The 14,662-nt window shown below is 44.7% G+C and overlaps 1 protein-coding gene across 4 annotated transcripts in view; it reads left to right on the top strand.

The window, feature by feature from the left end:
• Positions 1–14,662, top strand: part of KATNAL2 (katanin catalytic subunit A1 like 2) — a 58,243-nt gene that overhangs the window by 41,505 nt on the left and 2,076 nt on the right. For all 4 annotated transcript variants that reach the window (XR_014452242.1, XM_083155311.1, XM_083155313.1 and 1 more), the window contains 4 exons: positions 2,279–2,370; positions 6,329–6,439; positions 8,354–8,516; positions 14,497–14,599. Coding sequence is in view for 3 of the 4 variants with exons in the window: in XM_083155311.1 (XP_083011437.1) it covers positions 2,279–2,370; positions 6,329–6,439; positions 8,354–8,516; positions 14,497–14,599 (469 nt within the window). In the remaining variant the exon portion in view is untranslated. The remainder of the gene's footprint in view (positions 1–2,278; positions 2,371–6,328; positions 6,440–8,353; positions 8,517–14,496; positions 14,600–14,662) is intronic.

Raw genomic sequence — 14,662 nt, 5'->3', positions numbered from 1 at the left:
TCGTGGTGTGTCCACGACTCTTTTCAAGAAGGCCTGACTTCTTCTTTTTCTGCAGGCCGGCTTAGCAGCAGGGTTACATCTGTCTACCTTGAAGGTACAGGTATCGGCGTTGTCGATCTTTTTTAAAAAAAAAGTTGGCCCTTTTACCTGAGGTACATACCTTTTTTCAGGGAGTATTGCGGCTGCAACCTCCTTTTCCTCCACCCACGGCTCCTTGGGCCTTAGATCTTGTTTCTTACAGTCTGCGGTATTTGAACCGCTAGAAGAAGTGGACCTGAGGTACCTCTAATGGAAGACAGTTCTCCTCTAGGCCCTGGCCTCAGCCCGATGAGTCTCGGATCTGGGGGCTCTGTCATGCAAACCCCCGTTTTTTGGTCTTCCATGCGGACAGAGCTGAACTTCGCACCAGCTGTGCTTATTTGCCAAAGGTGGTATCGGCCTTCCACATAAATCAGCCGATTGTGGTTCTGGCATTCCAAGACGTCTCTCCTGAGGACAGTACTCTCGACGTGGTCAGGGCTCTGAGGATCTATGTATCCAGAACGGCATCTCTGAGGAAGTCGGATGCTCTTTTTGTCACGTATGATCCGGTCAGACGGGGCTGGCCAGCCTCAAAGCAGACGTTGTCTCGTTGGATCCGCCTGACTATTCGTCAGGCCTACGTGACAAGTGCTCAACGCCCTCCTGCCTTCATTACAGCGCATTCTACACGCTCGGTGAGCCCCTCTTGGGCGGCTGCCAGAGGGGTTTCAATTCAGCAGCTCTACAGAGCTGCCATCTGGTCTGGTCGTCAGACTTTTGTTCGGTTCTACCGATTTGACACTTTTGTGGCGTCGGCTTCACAGTTTGGACGCTTAGTGTTACGGGGGTCTCAGCGCCATCCCACCCATGTTGGGAGCTCTGGGACGTCCCCACTGTTACTCCAGTGACACCTAGTGGATGAAGGAGAAAACAGGGATTTTGTACACCGTAAATCCTTTTCTCTGAGTCCACAGGTGTCACTGGACACCCGCCTCGGCGCTGTTCCTTATGTTGTAGGAATTCCTGCCTTGAAACTTTACAGTTTAAAATTGCTAGGTTAAGGAGCCCATAGATGCACCGTTTTCGCCGGCTCCGTTTTGTACTATGCGATGCGCACTCCCGCGCATCACATAGTACGGTACAAAAAGTATGTGCTGCATATACTTTTTGTACTAGGTACACATCGTATCGGATCGCAGTACATGCACAAGGCATGCAATCCTATACGATGTGTACTTTAAAAGTACAAAATGGACCTGCAAAAACGGACCGTGTATGGGGGCTTTAGTTCTACTTATATTGTCTAGAACTGCCTGCTATGTTATTTGTGCGGCATGTTTGGTTCAGTGTTTCTCACTGTTCTATTTCTGTTCCAATCTTTTCTGGTTGATTGTTTGTTCTTGTGTGTTATTCTAACCTCCTCTGGAAAGCGTGTTCTTTCTTCCAGCTCCATTCGGGCACATCCTTGTGACTGCCTAGGTAGGGGAGGAGTTGGCCACACTTAATTATATTTAAATTGCCCATGCTCCCTGTGGTCACCCTTCTATCCCCACTGTTACTCCAGTGACACCTGTGGACTCGGAGAAAAGGATTTAAGGTAAGTGCAAAATCCCTTTTACTTTTTAAAAAGATGCAACATTCTAGGGGATACGGTCATTAGGTCAACATGGCTTTAGGTTGACACAAGCATTAGGTCGACATGGGTTTTTTTTGTGGTTTTTTTGAGCCGACATGTGCTGACAGGCGGTATTTCATGCCCTGCCATCCACTAGGGCGTGGTGGGAGAATAAAATAGTGTGCCAAGCCCAAATCATGGCGAGTGCAGCGGTACACTTAGACATGTGTCCATGTCGACCTATGTCGACATACACCCTGTGCCTTGATGCGAGCGTATCAAGGCACCGTGCCCAAAGCATGGTGAGCGCAGCGGGGGGAAACGGTGGACGATAACCTGTGTCCATGTCGATATTCAGGTAAAAAAACCAGTGAAAAACCCATGCTCATGTCGACCTAGACCCATGTTGACCTAAAGGTGTCGACCCAATGCTTGTGTCAACCTACTTTCTGTAGACCAAATGATCCATACCCCATTTTAGTGATAGTTTACAAATGCGGGAAAGTTCCCATCCCAAGCACTAGACTGATTCTCCTGCCTCCTGTTGTTGGTGTCACATGATAAATAGCGACTGCTGCATTCACAGTACAATCCTGTACGATTCTCATCCGTATTCTATTCCTCATGGCTTCTATTATGCAGGTTCTCTTTGAGCTGGCCCGATACCACGCGCCCTCCACAATCTTCCTGGATGAACTGGAGTCGGTGATGAGCCAGAGAGGAGCAGGTCCAGGGTTGGTACCATTCATTTAAAATAGTTTTCGGTGTAGTTTTTACTTTGTAAGGGACAGCGGGAATACAGTGGGGGGGAATTTACTAAGACAAATACGGCTAAAAAAATTCGTATTTTCATAGTAAAATACGAATTTTTAAAATACGAAAATTTACTATGCCAAAAATACGCATATTCGTATTTGTATTAATGGCACATTTGTATTTACAAATACGAATGTATACGCCATCGGGAAATATGAATAGGACTCACCATTCAAAAGAATGGTGATTCCTGATTTACTAAGTCGCCGTATTAAAATACAGCCGCTAATTATCGGCAAACTGCCGATAATTGCCAGCCAAATACGCCAGGAAAATAGACCTCAATTTCCTGGCGTATTTGGCTTCAGCCTGCATGGATCAGTCAGATCCATCATATCAGTCAGATCCATGCAGGCTGCAGTGTGTAGAAAAATAAATAAATAAAAAACCCGGCGTGGGGTCCCCCCCACAGGCATAACCAGGGGCTGGTTCTAAAAAATCAGAAAACCGGCCAAATAGGGGTTCCCTGTATTTTTTAAAACCAGCCCCAGGCCCAGGACTGGTTCCCAAAATACGGGGGACAAAATGAGTAGGGGTCCCCCGTATTTTAAGAACCAGTCCAAGGCCCAACCATCCAGCAGGGTAATGCCACAGCCGGGGGACACTTATTATATAAGGTCCCGCGGCCAAAGCATTCATCCCTCTGACCGGTCAGCCTGGCCAGGGGTCCTGGGGAAGTGGGGAGCCCCTCTCCAGAACTTACCTGCCCAGGCTGAAGCCTGGTGCTGTCCCCGGTGGCCCTGGAGCAGTGGCCACCGGGCTGATAAAGTGTAAAAAAATAGAATTAACCATTGTCTAAAACTGTGGAACTATGAGTCCCAGCAAGCCTCCCCCGCATGCTGGGACTTGGAGAACCACAAGTCCCTGCATGCAGGACATTAAAGGGCCCGCTGTCACTCGTAGTTCCACAGTAATAGAAATAGTAAAAAAAACACACTGACACACATTAAAAATAATGCTTTATTACATCCTGAGCGCACACATACTGATACTTACCTATCTTGAGCCGTATGTAGGTCCCGGTGTCCTGGGGCTCCGGTGTCCGGGGATCTGGTGTCCGAAGAAATCCTGTGGGGTACCTATGGAAGCAAATTATACTTACAAGTCTCCTCCGGCGAAGGTCACAACCTCTTCGATCCATGTAGGCTCCCCGGGGGTCTTAGCAAAAAAATAAACCGACTACACGAACCACCGGACTGAGCTGGATCTGCACGATATCTTTGTTTACATCGTGCGGCTCCACCCCCGAATAGCGCTATTGGCCGGCTTGCGGCCTAGCAGCTCCTGATTGCCCTCTAATAGTGGCCAATAGTGCTCTTTGGGGATGGTGCCGCATGATATAAACAGACATTGTGGGGCCCCAGCTCAGTCTGGTGGTTCGCGTAGTCGGTTTATTTTTTTGCCAAGACCCCCGGGGAGCCTACATGGATCGAAGAGGTTGTGACCTTCGCCGGAGGAGACTTGTAAGTATAATTTGCTTCCACAGGTCCCCTATGGATTTCTTCGGACACCAGATCCCCGGACCCCAGGACACTGGAGCCGGATCCCCGGAGCCCCAGGACACCGGACCCGGGGACCTACCTACGGGCTCAAAATAGGTAAGTATCCGTATGTGTGCGCTTTGGATGTAAAAAGTTTTATTTTTAATGTGTGTCTGTGTGTTTTTTTTACTATTTCTATTACTGTGGAACTACAAGTGCCAGCGGGCCCTTTAATGCCCCGCATGCAGGGACTTGTGGTTCTCCAAGTCCCAGCATGCGGGGGAGGCTTGCTGGGACTCATAGTTCCACAGTTTTAGACAATGGTTAATTCTATCTTTTTACACTTTATCAGCCCGGTGGCCACCGCTCCAGGGGAACTAGTGACATCAGTGAGTTTCTAATAACATCACTTTGGAACTGGTGACATCACTGGGGAACTGGTGACATCAATGTGTTACTAATAACATCACTTTGTGACTGGTGACACCACTGGGGGACTGCTGACATCAATGTGTTACCAATAACAGCACTTTGGGACAGGGGACATCACTTTAGGTCTGGTGACATCAATGAGTTACTAATAACATCACTTTGGGACTGGTGACATCAATGAGTTACTAATAACATCACTTTGGGACTGATGACATCACTTTAGGACTGGTGACATCAGTGAGTTACTAATAACATCACTTTGGGACGTGACATCACTGAGTTACTAATAACATCACTTTGGTACTGGTGACATCACTAGGGGACTCCTGACATCAATGCGTTAGTAATAACATCACTTTGTGACTGGTGACACCACTGGGGGACTGCTGACATCACTGAGTTATTAATAACATCACTTTGTGACTGGTGACATCACTGGGGGACTGCTGACATCAATGTGTTACCAATAACATCACTTTGGGACTGGGGACATCAGTGAGTTACTAATAACATCACTTTGGGACTGGTGACATCACTTTAGGACTGGTGACATCAGTGAGTTACTAATAACATCACTTTGGGACTGGTGACATCACTGGGGGACTGCTGACATCAATGTGTTACCAATAACATCACTTTGGGACTGGGGACATCAGTGAGTTACTAATAACATCACTTTGGGACTGGTGACATCACTTTAGGACTGGTGACATCAATGAGTTACTAATAACATCACTTTGGGACTGATGACATCACTTTAGGACTGGTGACATCAGTGAGTTACTAATAACATCACTTTGGGACTGGTGACATCACTGGGGACTGCTGACATCAGTGAGTTACTAATAACATCACTTTGGGACTGGTGACATCACTGGGTGACTGCTGACATTAATGTTTTACTAATAACATCACATTGGGACTGGTGACATCAGTGAGTTACTAATAACATCACATTGGGACTGGTGATTGTCACTGGGGAACTGATGACATTACTAAGGGGCTAGTAACACTGGAGGATTGGTGACCTCATTGAGGGACTACTAACACCACTGTGAGACTGGCAGCCTCACTGGGGAACAAGTAACCTTCTATGGGGGTTATTCAGATCTGATCGCACGGCTGTGATTTTGCAAGGCGGGCGATTGTCGATTAGACTGCTCATGCATACGGATCATAGCGCACATGCGCGAAGCCTCTCAGCAATAAAATACTGCTACTTATCTCCGGCCGTACGCAGTTGATTGGCTGGAAGCTGGCGTTTGGGAGATGGTAACTGGTTGTTTTCTGGGAGTGTCGGGGAAAACAACAGGAATGCCCAGGTGTTCTAGTGGAAGTCGTCTGTGTAGCTCAGGACTCACAGCCGCAGAGTAAGTCCCAGGCTACGCACAGACTGCACACACTCAATGGTGAGCGGCTGCCAATGGATTTAAAGGGCAAGAGCAATCCAGCTTATATTCTAAGCAATTTGCAAGCTTGCACGGGTGGGATTTTACTCTGGTGGGGTGGTGATTATCTGATCGCAGGGATCCAAAAATGTGCAGCTCAGCGATCAGGTCTGAATAACCTCCTATGCAACTGGTGATATCACGTGAACTGGTGACATCATAAGGGACTGCTGACCTCATTAAGCTACTATTGACATCACTGGGGGACTGCTGACATCACTGGGGAACTGGTGCCAGCATTGGGAGATTAGTGATATCCATAAGAGGCTAGTGACATCACTTTGAAATTGGTGACCTCAAGTGGACTGGTGACATCACTGCAAACATTCTCAAAACAGAAAGCTTGAGTATTGAAGTTGGGAACCATTGGTCTAGAAGTGATGTTTTGTGTTACAGATGAGAAAGTTCAAGTTAACATTTCTGTTTATTATTATAATGAGCTGTCCATTTCCAATATCTTTGCGGCCAATAACCACCAACCGCTCCTGACGCGTGTCCCCCCTCATTCCCGACAGGGGCGAACACGAGGGAAGTCGCAGGATGAAGACAGAATTGCTGGTACAGATGGACGGCTTGTCACGGTCAGACGATCTCGTGTTTGTTTTAGCTGCCTCCAATCTGCCGTGGTAAGAGATCAGCCCGCCGCTCCCCCAGGACACGTCCGCCGCTCCCCCAGCACACGTCCGCAGCAGATCAGCGGAAAGGGCCTTAGTTTTGCTTAAAACATTTTTAAAGATTAATTGTGAGCTCCCTCTCTCCACTTTAATGTTAGTTTATTCCTTACGGTCAGAGGAAAATAATCTTTAATAAACTCAGAGCTACCATATGCCAGTATTTAAAAAGCTTTCTGACTTTATATCCAAGTTATTTACTATGGTTTAGCTAAGAAGGGGTTTAACTCCCAAGTGTAGAGTACTTAAACTGGCAGGGGTCTGTGCTGAGTGTAGGGGGGCTGTAATCTGATTTATATCTATGTGCATATGTGAGGTCTGATCTGTGACCGCGCTGGAGAAGATCTCGGCTGCTGATCTCTGTGTAATCTTACATTACAGCTACACGCGTATATAAACCAGCTGATGGTATAGAAACATCACTGGACTAGATTTAGATTTTGTTTCAACATTCAAACCATAATTCTGTTTTTACTTTTTCAATTGTTTGGGAAGCTTTGATCCAATGGTAACAGGTGCTTGTGTGTTCGCGGACGGTTCTTCCAGTCGTGGAAATTCGTCCCAGTTGTTGCCCGGAGGCATGATAAATATTGGCACACACACAAACACACACACGCTTCCTTATAGACATACATATATGTATGCATGGACAATACAGAAAATATTTATATAAATCTTGTTACATTTCACCACATTAATTATTTATTTAAAAAACACCTTACAGCTAAACCTATTTGTTTCTGCACTGTAAAGGGGCATACACACGGGCGATTTCTGACCCACTTCTAAGCCATCTGACTAGCTGACTCCGTTGTCTCCCCGAGTTACGCCTCTGCGCTCTTCCACTATACCTGTACGCAGTGCCAATATTCATTTACGCAGTTGAGCGAATATCGTCCGGCTGGGCATGTGTCACAACTGCGGGCACCAAGGCACCTTAGCAATACCGCTTTCAGGGCCATACTGTATGTGTCACGCTACAGAAAGTGATAAACAGCCAATCAGCTCCTAACTGCCATGTCACAGGCTGGGTTTGAAAAATTGACAGGTAAGAGCTGATTGGCTTGGTTGTTCAGGACTCTCCACTTTTTGAAGCTTGATACATATGGCCCTCATTGAGCATTCTGCCCCACCTGAAATGCAGCATGGTTTGTCCATTAGAGAAAGAGTTCACTTTTGCGATGCATACTGAATCAGGCCCTGATCCGCTGAGCAGAGACTGCATATGGCAGTGGTCAGGGAACTCGGTCCTTTTATAAGGTCCGCAGGTGGAGTTAATTATTTCACTTGTGATTCTGTGAGGATACCTGCAAAACATGCACTGCGTGGGGTAATGAGGACCGAGTTCACTGACCACTGGCATATGCGAAGAGGAGCGCACACATTCTGAGAACGCACATACAGTGAAAAGCGTATAGCTGCAATGGGGAGAGCACACATACAATGCTTAACGTAACCCAGTACTATCAAGAAGATTTAGGAAACCTTTGAGAGGGACAAGTTGGTGTTGCCCCTAGCAACTAATCAGATTGTAGCTGTAATTTATGTGGTACATTCTAGAATCTGATAGATTAGTATGTGCAACATCTCCATAAGACTTAAGAGGAGTTATAAGGCCACTTATGGAAAGATTGGGGTTCCCCGGCCACTAGTTGTCAGTGTGTGCGCAAGACACAATCCTATCTGTAGCGTACTTCTCTCCGCTGTACATTCATGTGATTGTACAGACATGTAAGCCTTCACTTGCTGCAGGAAAGGGGAGGAGTTATGTGACGAGAGGCGGGCGTCACTGTTGCATTTCGCCATACACTGCATCGGGTACATACAGATAATAATGATCCGTAAGACCTGTGTCTCTCGGTACGGCAGGGAGCTGGACTGCGCCATGTTACGGCGGCTGGAGAAGAGGATCCTGGTGGATCTGCCCTGTAAGGAGGCCCGAGAGTCCATGATCCAACACTGGCTGCCTCCTGTGAGTAACAGCGGCGGGGTGGAGCGGAGGACACAGCTGGAGTACAGCGTGCTGGGGGAGGTAAGAGCTTCTGTGGGGGCTCCGGAACCAGGGAGGCGGAAAGATGGGTGGTAATTGGGCTGCGATATGTGGGAGACGGCGAGTTACCAACCGGCCAGCTCCTAACTGGCATTTTCCAGTTCAGCCTGTACTGTGATAGTTGGGGGCTGATTGGTTGGTAGTTTATATTTCTTCAAGCTTTGATAAATATCCTCCCAAGTCTTTATACCACATGCGCCCCGTGTGTGTGTGTGTGTGTGTGTGTGTGTGTCTGGGTCAAAGGGTCAACCACTTTTGGTAGACACATGCAATAGGTTGAAGTGTATTAGGTCGACACAAGCAATATGTCTACATTGAAAAGGTCGACATGTGTTTTTCATGTCTTTTTGGTGTCTATGCCGACCTAAGTGAACATGGACGCCATATACTGTAAGTGCACCGCGTCCCCTCACGTGGCTCGCTGCACACACCGCCATACTGCGGCCCCACACGTGGCTCGCTGCACACACCGCCATACTGCGGCCCCACACGTGGCTCGCTGCACACACCGCCATACTGCGGCCCCACACGTGGCTCGCTGCACACACCACCATACTGCGGCCCCACACGTGGCTCGCTGCACACACCGCCATACTGCGGCCCCACACGTGGCTCGCTGCACACACCGCCATACTGCAGCCCCACACGTGGCTCGCTGCACACATTGCCATACTGCGGCCCCACACGTGGCTCGCTGCACACACCGCCATACTGCGGCCCCACACGTGGCTCGCTGCACACACCGCCATACTGCGGCCCCACACGTGGCTCGCTGCACACACCGCCATACTGCGGCCCCACACGTGGCTCGCTGCACACACCGCCATACTGCGGCCCCACACGTGGCTCGCTGCACACACCGCCATACTGCGGCCCCACACGTGGCTCGCTGCACACACCGCCATACTGCGGCCCCACACGTGGCTCGCTGCACACACCGCCATACTGCGGCCCCACACGTGGCTCGCTGCACACACCGCCATACTGCGGCCCCACACGTGGCTCGCTGCACACACACCGCCATACTGCGGCCCCACACGTGGCTCGCTGCACACACCGCCATACTGCGGCCACTATTATAACATAACTCTATGGGGGAAAGTTACTAAGACGCGAGTTCTAGTTCACATGGGCTGTTGCTGTGGGCAACCAATCAGAATCTACTACTTTATTTTTTTAATACCCTCCAGAAGATAGAATCTGATTGGTTGCCCATAGCAACATCCCATGTGAAAGAGAAGCCTTAGTAAATTTCATTCTATGTCCACGTGGATTTTTAAGTATGAAAAATCACCTATTTAAAAAAAAAAAAACATGAAAAACTCCATGTCGCTTTTTTTCATGTCGACATATTGCTTGTGTCAATCTTTTGGCCATGTCAACCTAATGCAGGTCAACCTTTTTCCATGTATCAACATTGTACCTGTTAACCAATAGTGGTCGACGTAATTACTGTCAACCTATCGACCGCGTACCGTGTGTATATGTGTGTGTAATAAAAATTATATATATATATATAAACACAGGGGGCCCAGCACTCACTGCAACAAACTAACTCACCTTAACATTCAAATAATCAATAAATAAATAAATAATGGGGTTTTAATTCATGAATTGATCAATGCATTTAAGCTTGCAGCCCATCGCCAAGGGACCCCATTTCAATTCATGAACTAAAACCCCATTATTTATTTAATTGATTATTTGAATGTTAAGGTGAGTTAGTTTGTTGCAGTGAGTGCTGGGCCCCCTGTGTTTGTATTTACTAGAGTGTGTGGTCACATGCCACTGAACCCCATCCTAGGAAGTGGGTGCTGTTTGCACCTCATTCTCAGGAATGGCGAGTATGTTGGTACGTATGTATGTATGTATGTATATATATATATGTGTGTGTGTGTGTATATGTGTATATATATATATATATATATATATATATATATATATATATATATATATAGCCACACTTTACCTTTCTACGCCTTATGCATCCTATTAATGGGGCTATGTATCAAACAGAGGAGAGAGATAAAGTGCCAGCCAGTTGGCTTCTATCATTTTTCACCTAGCGTTATCACCTTCCACTTCATCACTTCTTCAACCTTAGTACATCTGCCCCATTGATTAATAACTATATTTAACATTACGCATGCAGACCCTCTTTAACTGGAATACATTATCAATGAACTAGTTAAAGGCCTGTCAAAATGACGGCTTCTACAATGTACTTTCACTTTGCGCTGTGACAGTTATTACTTTCACTTTGAGCTGTAACCGTTTTAAGCTCAGGAACTCGCCACCCATACCCCAGTCCCTACCTGCTCCTTCCTCTAATCTGTCTTCACAGCTCCCTCTCTCCATATCCATCAAGTTTGAAAAAGATCAGTGTCCCTGCAAAACTTGCTTTCACTTTATGACAACTATTAGCACACAGTGAGTAATTTGGCCCAACAAGTGGCCTCTAGTGGTCACTGGTCACTCTAGTGTCACCTGTTGAGGAGTAGTTAATATATATATATATATATATATATATATATATATATATATATATATATAAAAAAAAGGACGCACTCTCCAGAATATATAAATGCAATAAAAAGCTGTGTATTTCAATGATACTTGTCAAGAGAAAATTTTTTGTTACTCAACGTTTCCGTCCTCTGGGGGACCTTCGTCAGGAGATAGGCATCAATAACAACAATCCAACACAGGGCACAGCTATGACCACACAGCAGGTTCCTGCTGTGGTCATAGCTGTGCCCTGTGTTGGATTGTTGTTATTGATGCCTACTCCTGACGAAGGTCCCCCAGAGGACGGAAACGTTGAGTAACAAAAATTTTTCTCTTGACAAGTATCATTGAAATACACAGCTTTTTATTGCATTTATATATTCTGGAGAGTGCGTCCTTTTTTTCTTGTACATGAGGACTTTGTTCTGGATGACACCCCGGGAGTTGTTTGATTGCTGGATGGAGTGCGATCCTATTTCTACATTATATATATATATATATATATATATATATATATATATATATATATATATATATATATATATATATATATATATATATATATATATATATATATATATATATAAACAAATAACGGTGCGCAAATAGTCAATAATTAGAAAAGGTCTCTGCCAATAAGAGCTCAGTCATAAAGGTTTCCACTCAGGGACAAATTCCAAATATTAGAGGGAAACAATTATCCAAGAACAATGTTGTCCGTTTCAAATAGATTGCACTCAGTTCTTTATGGAAAACCGGCTGCTCCGTTTAACCCACGAGGGGTGTCCTGTATCCCACAGTCAAACAAATCTACAATAGAAAAAACGGGCGCTTCATAGTGCGATTATCAAATGTATAAAAAGTGTTTATTTTTTAAAACGATGTCCACCACAAAGGTCAGGGTGAACGTACCAAATATGGCGGTATACAATCACCGCAGAAGATAAAGCATAAAATCGGTGCACAGCACCGGGTTACCACTGCTGGAGCGGTCACTCTCGCCTGGGCTCCACAGTCTGAACTTCGCTAGGCCACGCCCCTACGCGTTTCGTCACGCTGGACTTCGTCAGAGGGCTGGCCTAGCAAAGCTCAGTCTCCTCATTTATAGCCACAACTCAGGTGTCATGTGTTCGAGCTAATGACCTCAGTACAACTCATCAGAGTTTTCTGCTGAGTGAACACCTGAGATTGCTGCTAGCAGCACAAACATTGTGTGTGTATCATCTCATTAATTTGAATGAACATACATTATTAGTACATGGTGAAAACTAACAATAATAATAATAATCACTGTAAAATACATATAGCATAAATATACCACGCAAGATGCATATATCCATACGATACAATTAATATCAATGATAAAATTTACATATTCACGTCAATCAATGGTAGAAAAAACATATATAAGAAAGATTGTTTAAAAATTATTATTTAAAAACTATTATTTGAAAATAATTATAGATCCCGATTTTGCGTGTGCATATATATAAAAGATAAGAAAGATAAGAGATAGATTCCCGACAACAGTCCTTGTCTACTTCAGAAAAGGCGTGATTTCTAGACCGTCATTCATTCCATGGGGTGCCACAGTGTTTAAATAATACATCCACCATGATTCTTTTTTTGCAAGAAGAATATCTCTATTACCTCCCCGTATATCGAGCTTCACATGCTCCAGACCCACGAATCTTAAACCAGATGGATCACCTGCCTGGCAGGTTTCAAAATGACGTGGTACGCTGTGATGTCTTACTTTATTTTTGACATTGCGATAGTGCTCTAGTATGCGAATTTTTAGCATACGTTTTGTTTGGCCGATATATTTGGCTCCACAGGGACAAAGAAGGAGATAGACAACGTATGTTGTTAAACAATTAATCACACCACGGATTTTTATCTCTCTCCCATTTTTATCCTTTATACCTTTCATTCCTTTAATGCAATGAGCGCACATCTTGCACTTCCCGCATTCAAAGAATCCCTGGGGTGGTGGCATGTTGTAAATGGTGGACTGTTTCGGGATATCAAGAGGCAACAGACTTGGAGCTAAACAGTTTTTAAGGGTGCTTGCTCGTTTAAAGACTAGTTCGGGGCGATCTCCTACTAAATCTTTTAAATAGGGGTCCATTTTAATAATAGGCCAGTGTTTTGTTAATATATTACGTATTTCTTTGTTTCTTACGTTATAATTTGTGACAAATGGACAAAAGCCTTCGCCTCGAGAATGTTTTTTCTCTTTAGGTTTATATTCAATTAATTGTGCCCGTTCTAATCTTCTACATTTATTGACAGCAGCTTCTACCATATCTGTGGGGTACCCTTTCTCAGAAAATCGCATTCTGTAAGTTTCAGTCTGCTGGTCAAACAGTTCTAAGGTACTGCAGTTGCGCCTAAGTCTTAAGAGCTGGGAATAGGGCAAGTTGTCTTTCCATTTTTTCAAATGGCAACTGTCGTATTCCAGATAGTTGTTGGAATCAACTTTTTTGAAAAAGGTACATGTTTCTATGTACCAACTGTTAGAGGCCGTATCTTGCCTTGCCGTTAGAGTAAGATCTAAAAACTCAATGCTGTTTTTATCATATTTAGATGTGAAAGAAAGATTGTACGCATTTATATTCAAGTGTTGTACAAATTCGCCAAACTGCACCTCCGTGCCGGACCATATTATCACGATATCATCTATATACCGCTTGTAAGTTTTAAGATACATGGAAAATGGGTTATTTTCGTAAATGAATTCTTCCTCCCATATACTGAGATACAAATTAGCGAATCCCGGGGCGCAAACTGTCCCCATCGCCGTCCCACAGTTTTGTATATAGTATACCCCCAGAAAAGTAAAATAATTATATTTTAACACAAATCTTAAACATTGTAGGATAAACGTTATTTTTTCTTTTGTTAACCCATTGTCGCGCAACAAAACCTTTTTGATACAGTCTAACCCCTTATCATGCGGGATAGATGTGTACAACGAGTTAACATCTATTGTCCCCCAACTGGCATCATCATTCCATACAACATTTTTCATAAGTTGCAAAACTGAAGTAGAATCTTTAACATAAGATTTCAAAGATGGTACATATTTGTTAAGATGCATATCAACATATTCGGAAACCCTTGACGTCAGGGAATCCACACCCGATACAATAGGGCGTCCAGGGGGTGAGGTCTGGCTTTTGTGAACTTTCAGCAGATGATATATTGTGGCAATCCTTGGTTGCTCATTATAAATATATATACATCGTTTTAAAAAATAAACACTTTTTATACATTTGATAATCGCACTATGAAGCGCCCGTTTTTTCTATTGTGTATATATATATATATATATATATATATATATATATATATATATAAAATTTATATTTAGAATCTGATCACTGATCTGATCAATCTGACGTTTGTTCTGTAACTGGGGTTGGTGCCATTTCCTGTGTCCCGTGTTTAGGAAACAGAAGGCTACTCCGGATCCGATATTAAACTGGTTTGTAAGGAAGCCGCCATGAGGCCGGTGAGGAAGATATTTGACGCTCTGGAGAACCACCAGCCAGGTACATACAAACATGTAACAGCCAGAAAATCACGCAGAGCTTACACATCAATAGCAAAAGCGG

This window comes from Crinia signifera, chromosome 1, assembly GCF_055691185.1.
Source record: "Crinia signifera chromosome 1, ASM5569118v1, whole genome shotgun sequence".
Taxonomy (NCBI): Eukaryota; Metazoa; Chordata; class Amphibia; order Anura; family Myobatrachidae; genus Crinia; species Crinia signifera.
This window is presented reverse-complemented; position numbering and strand designations above follow the sequence as displayed.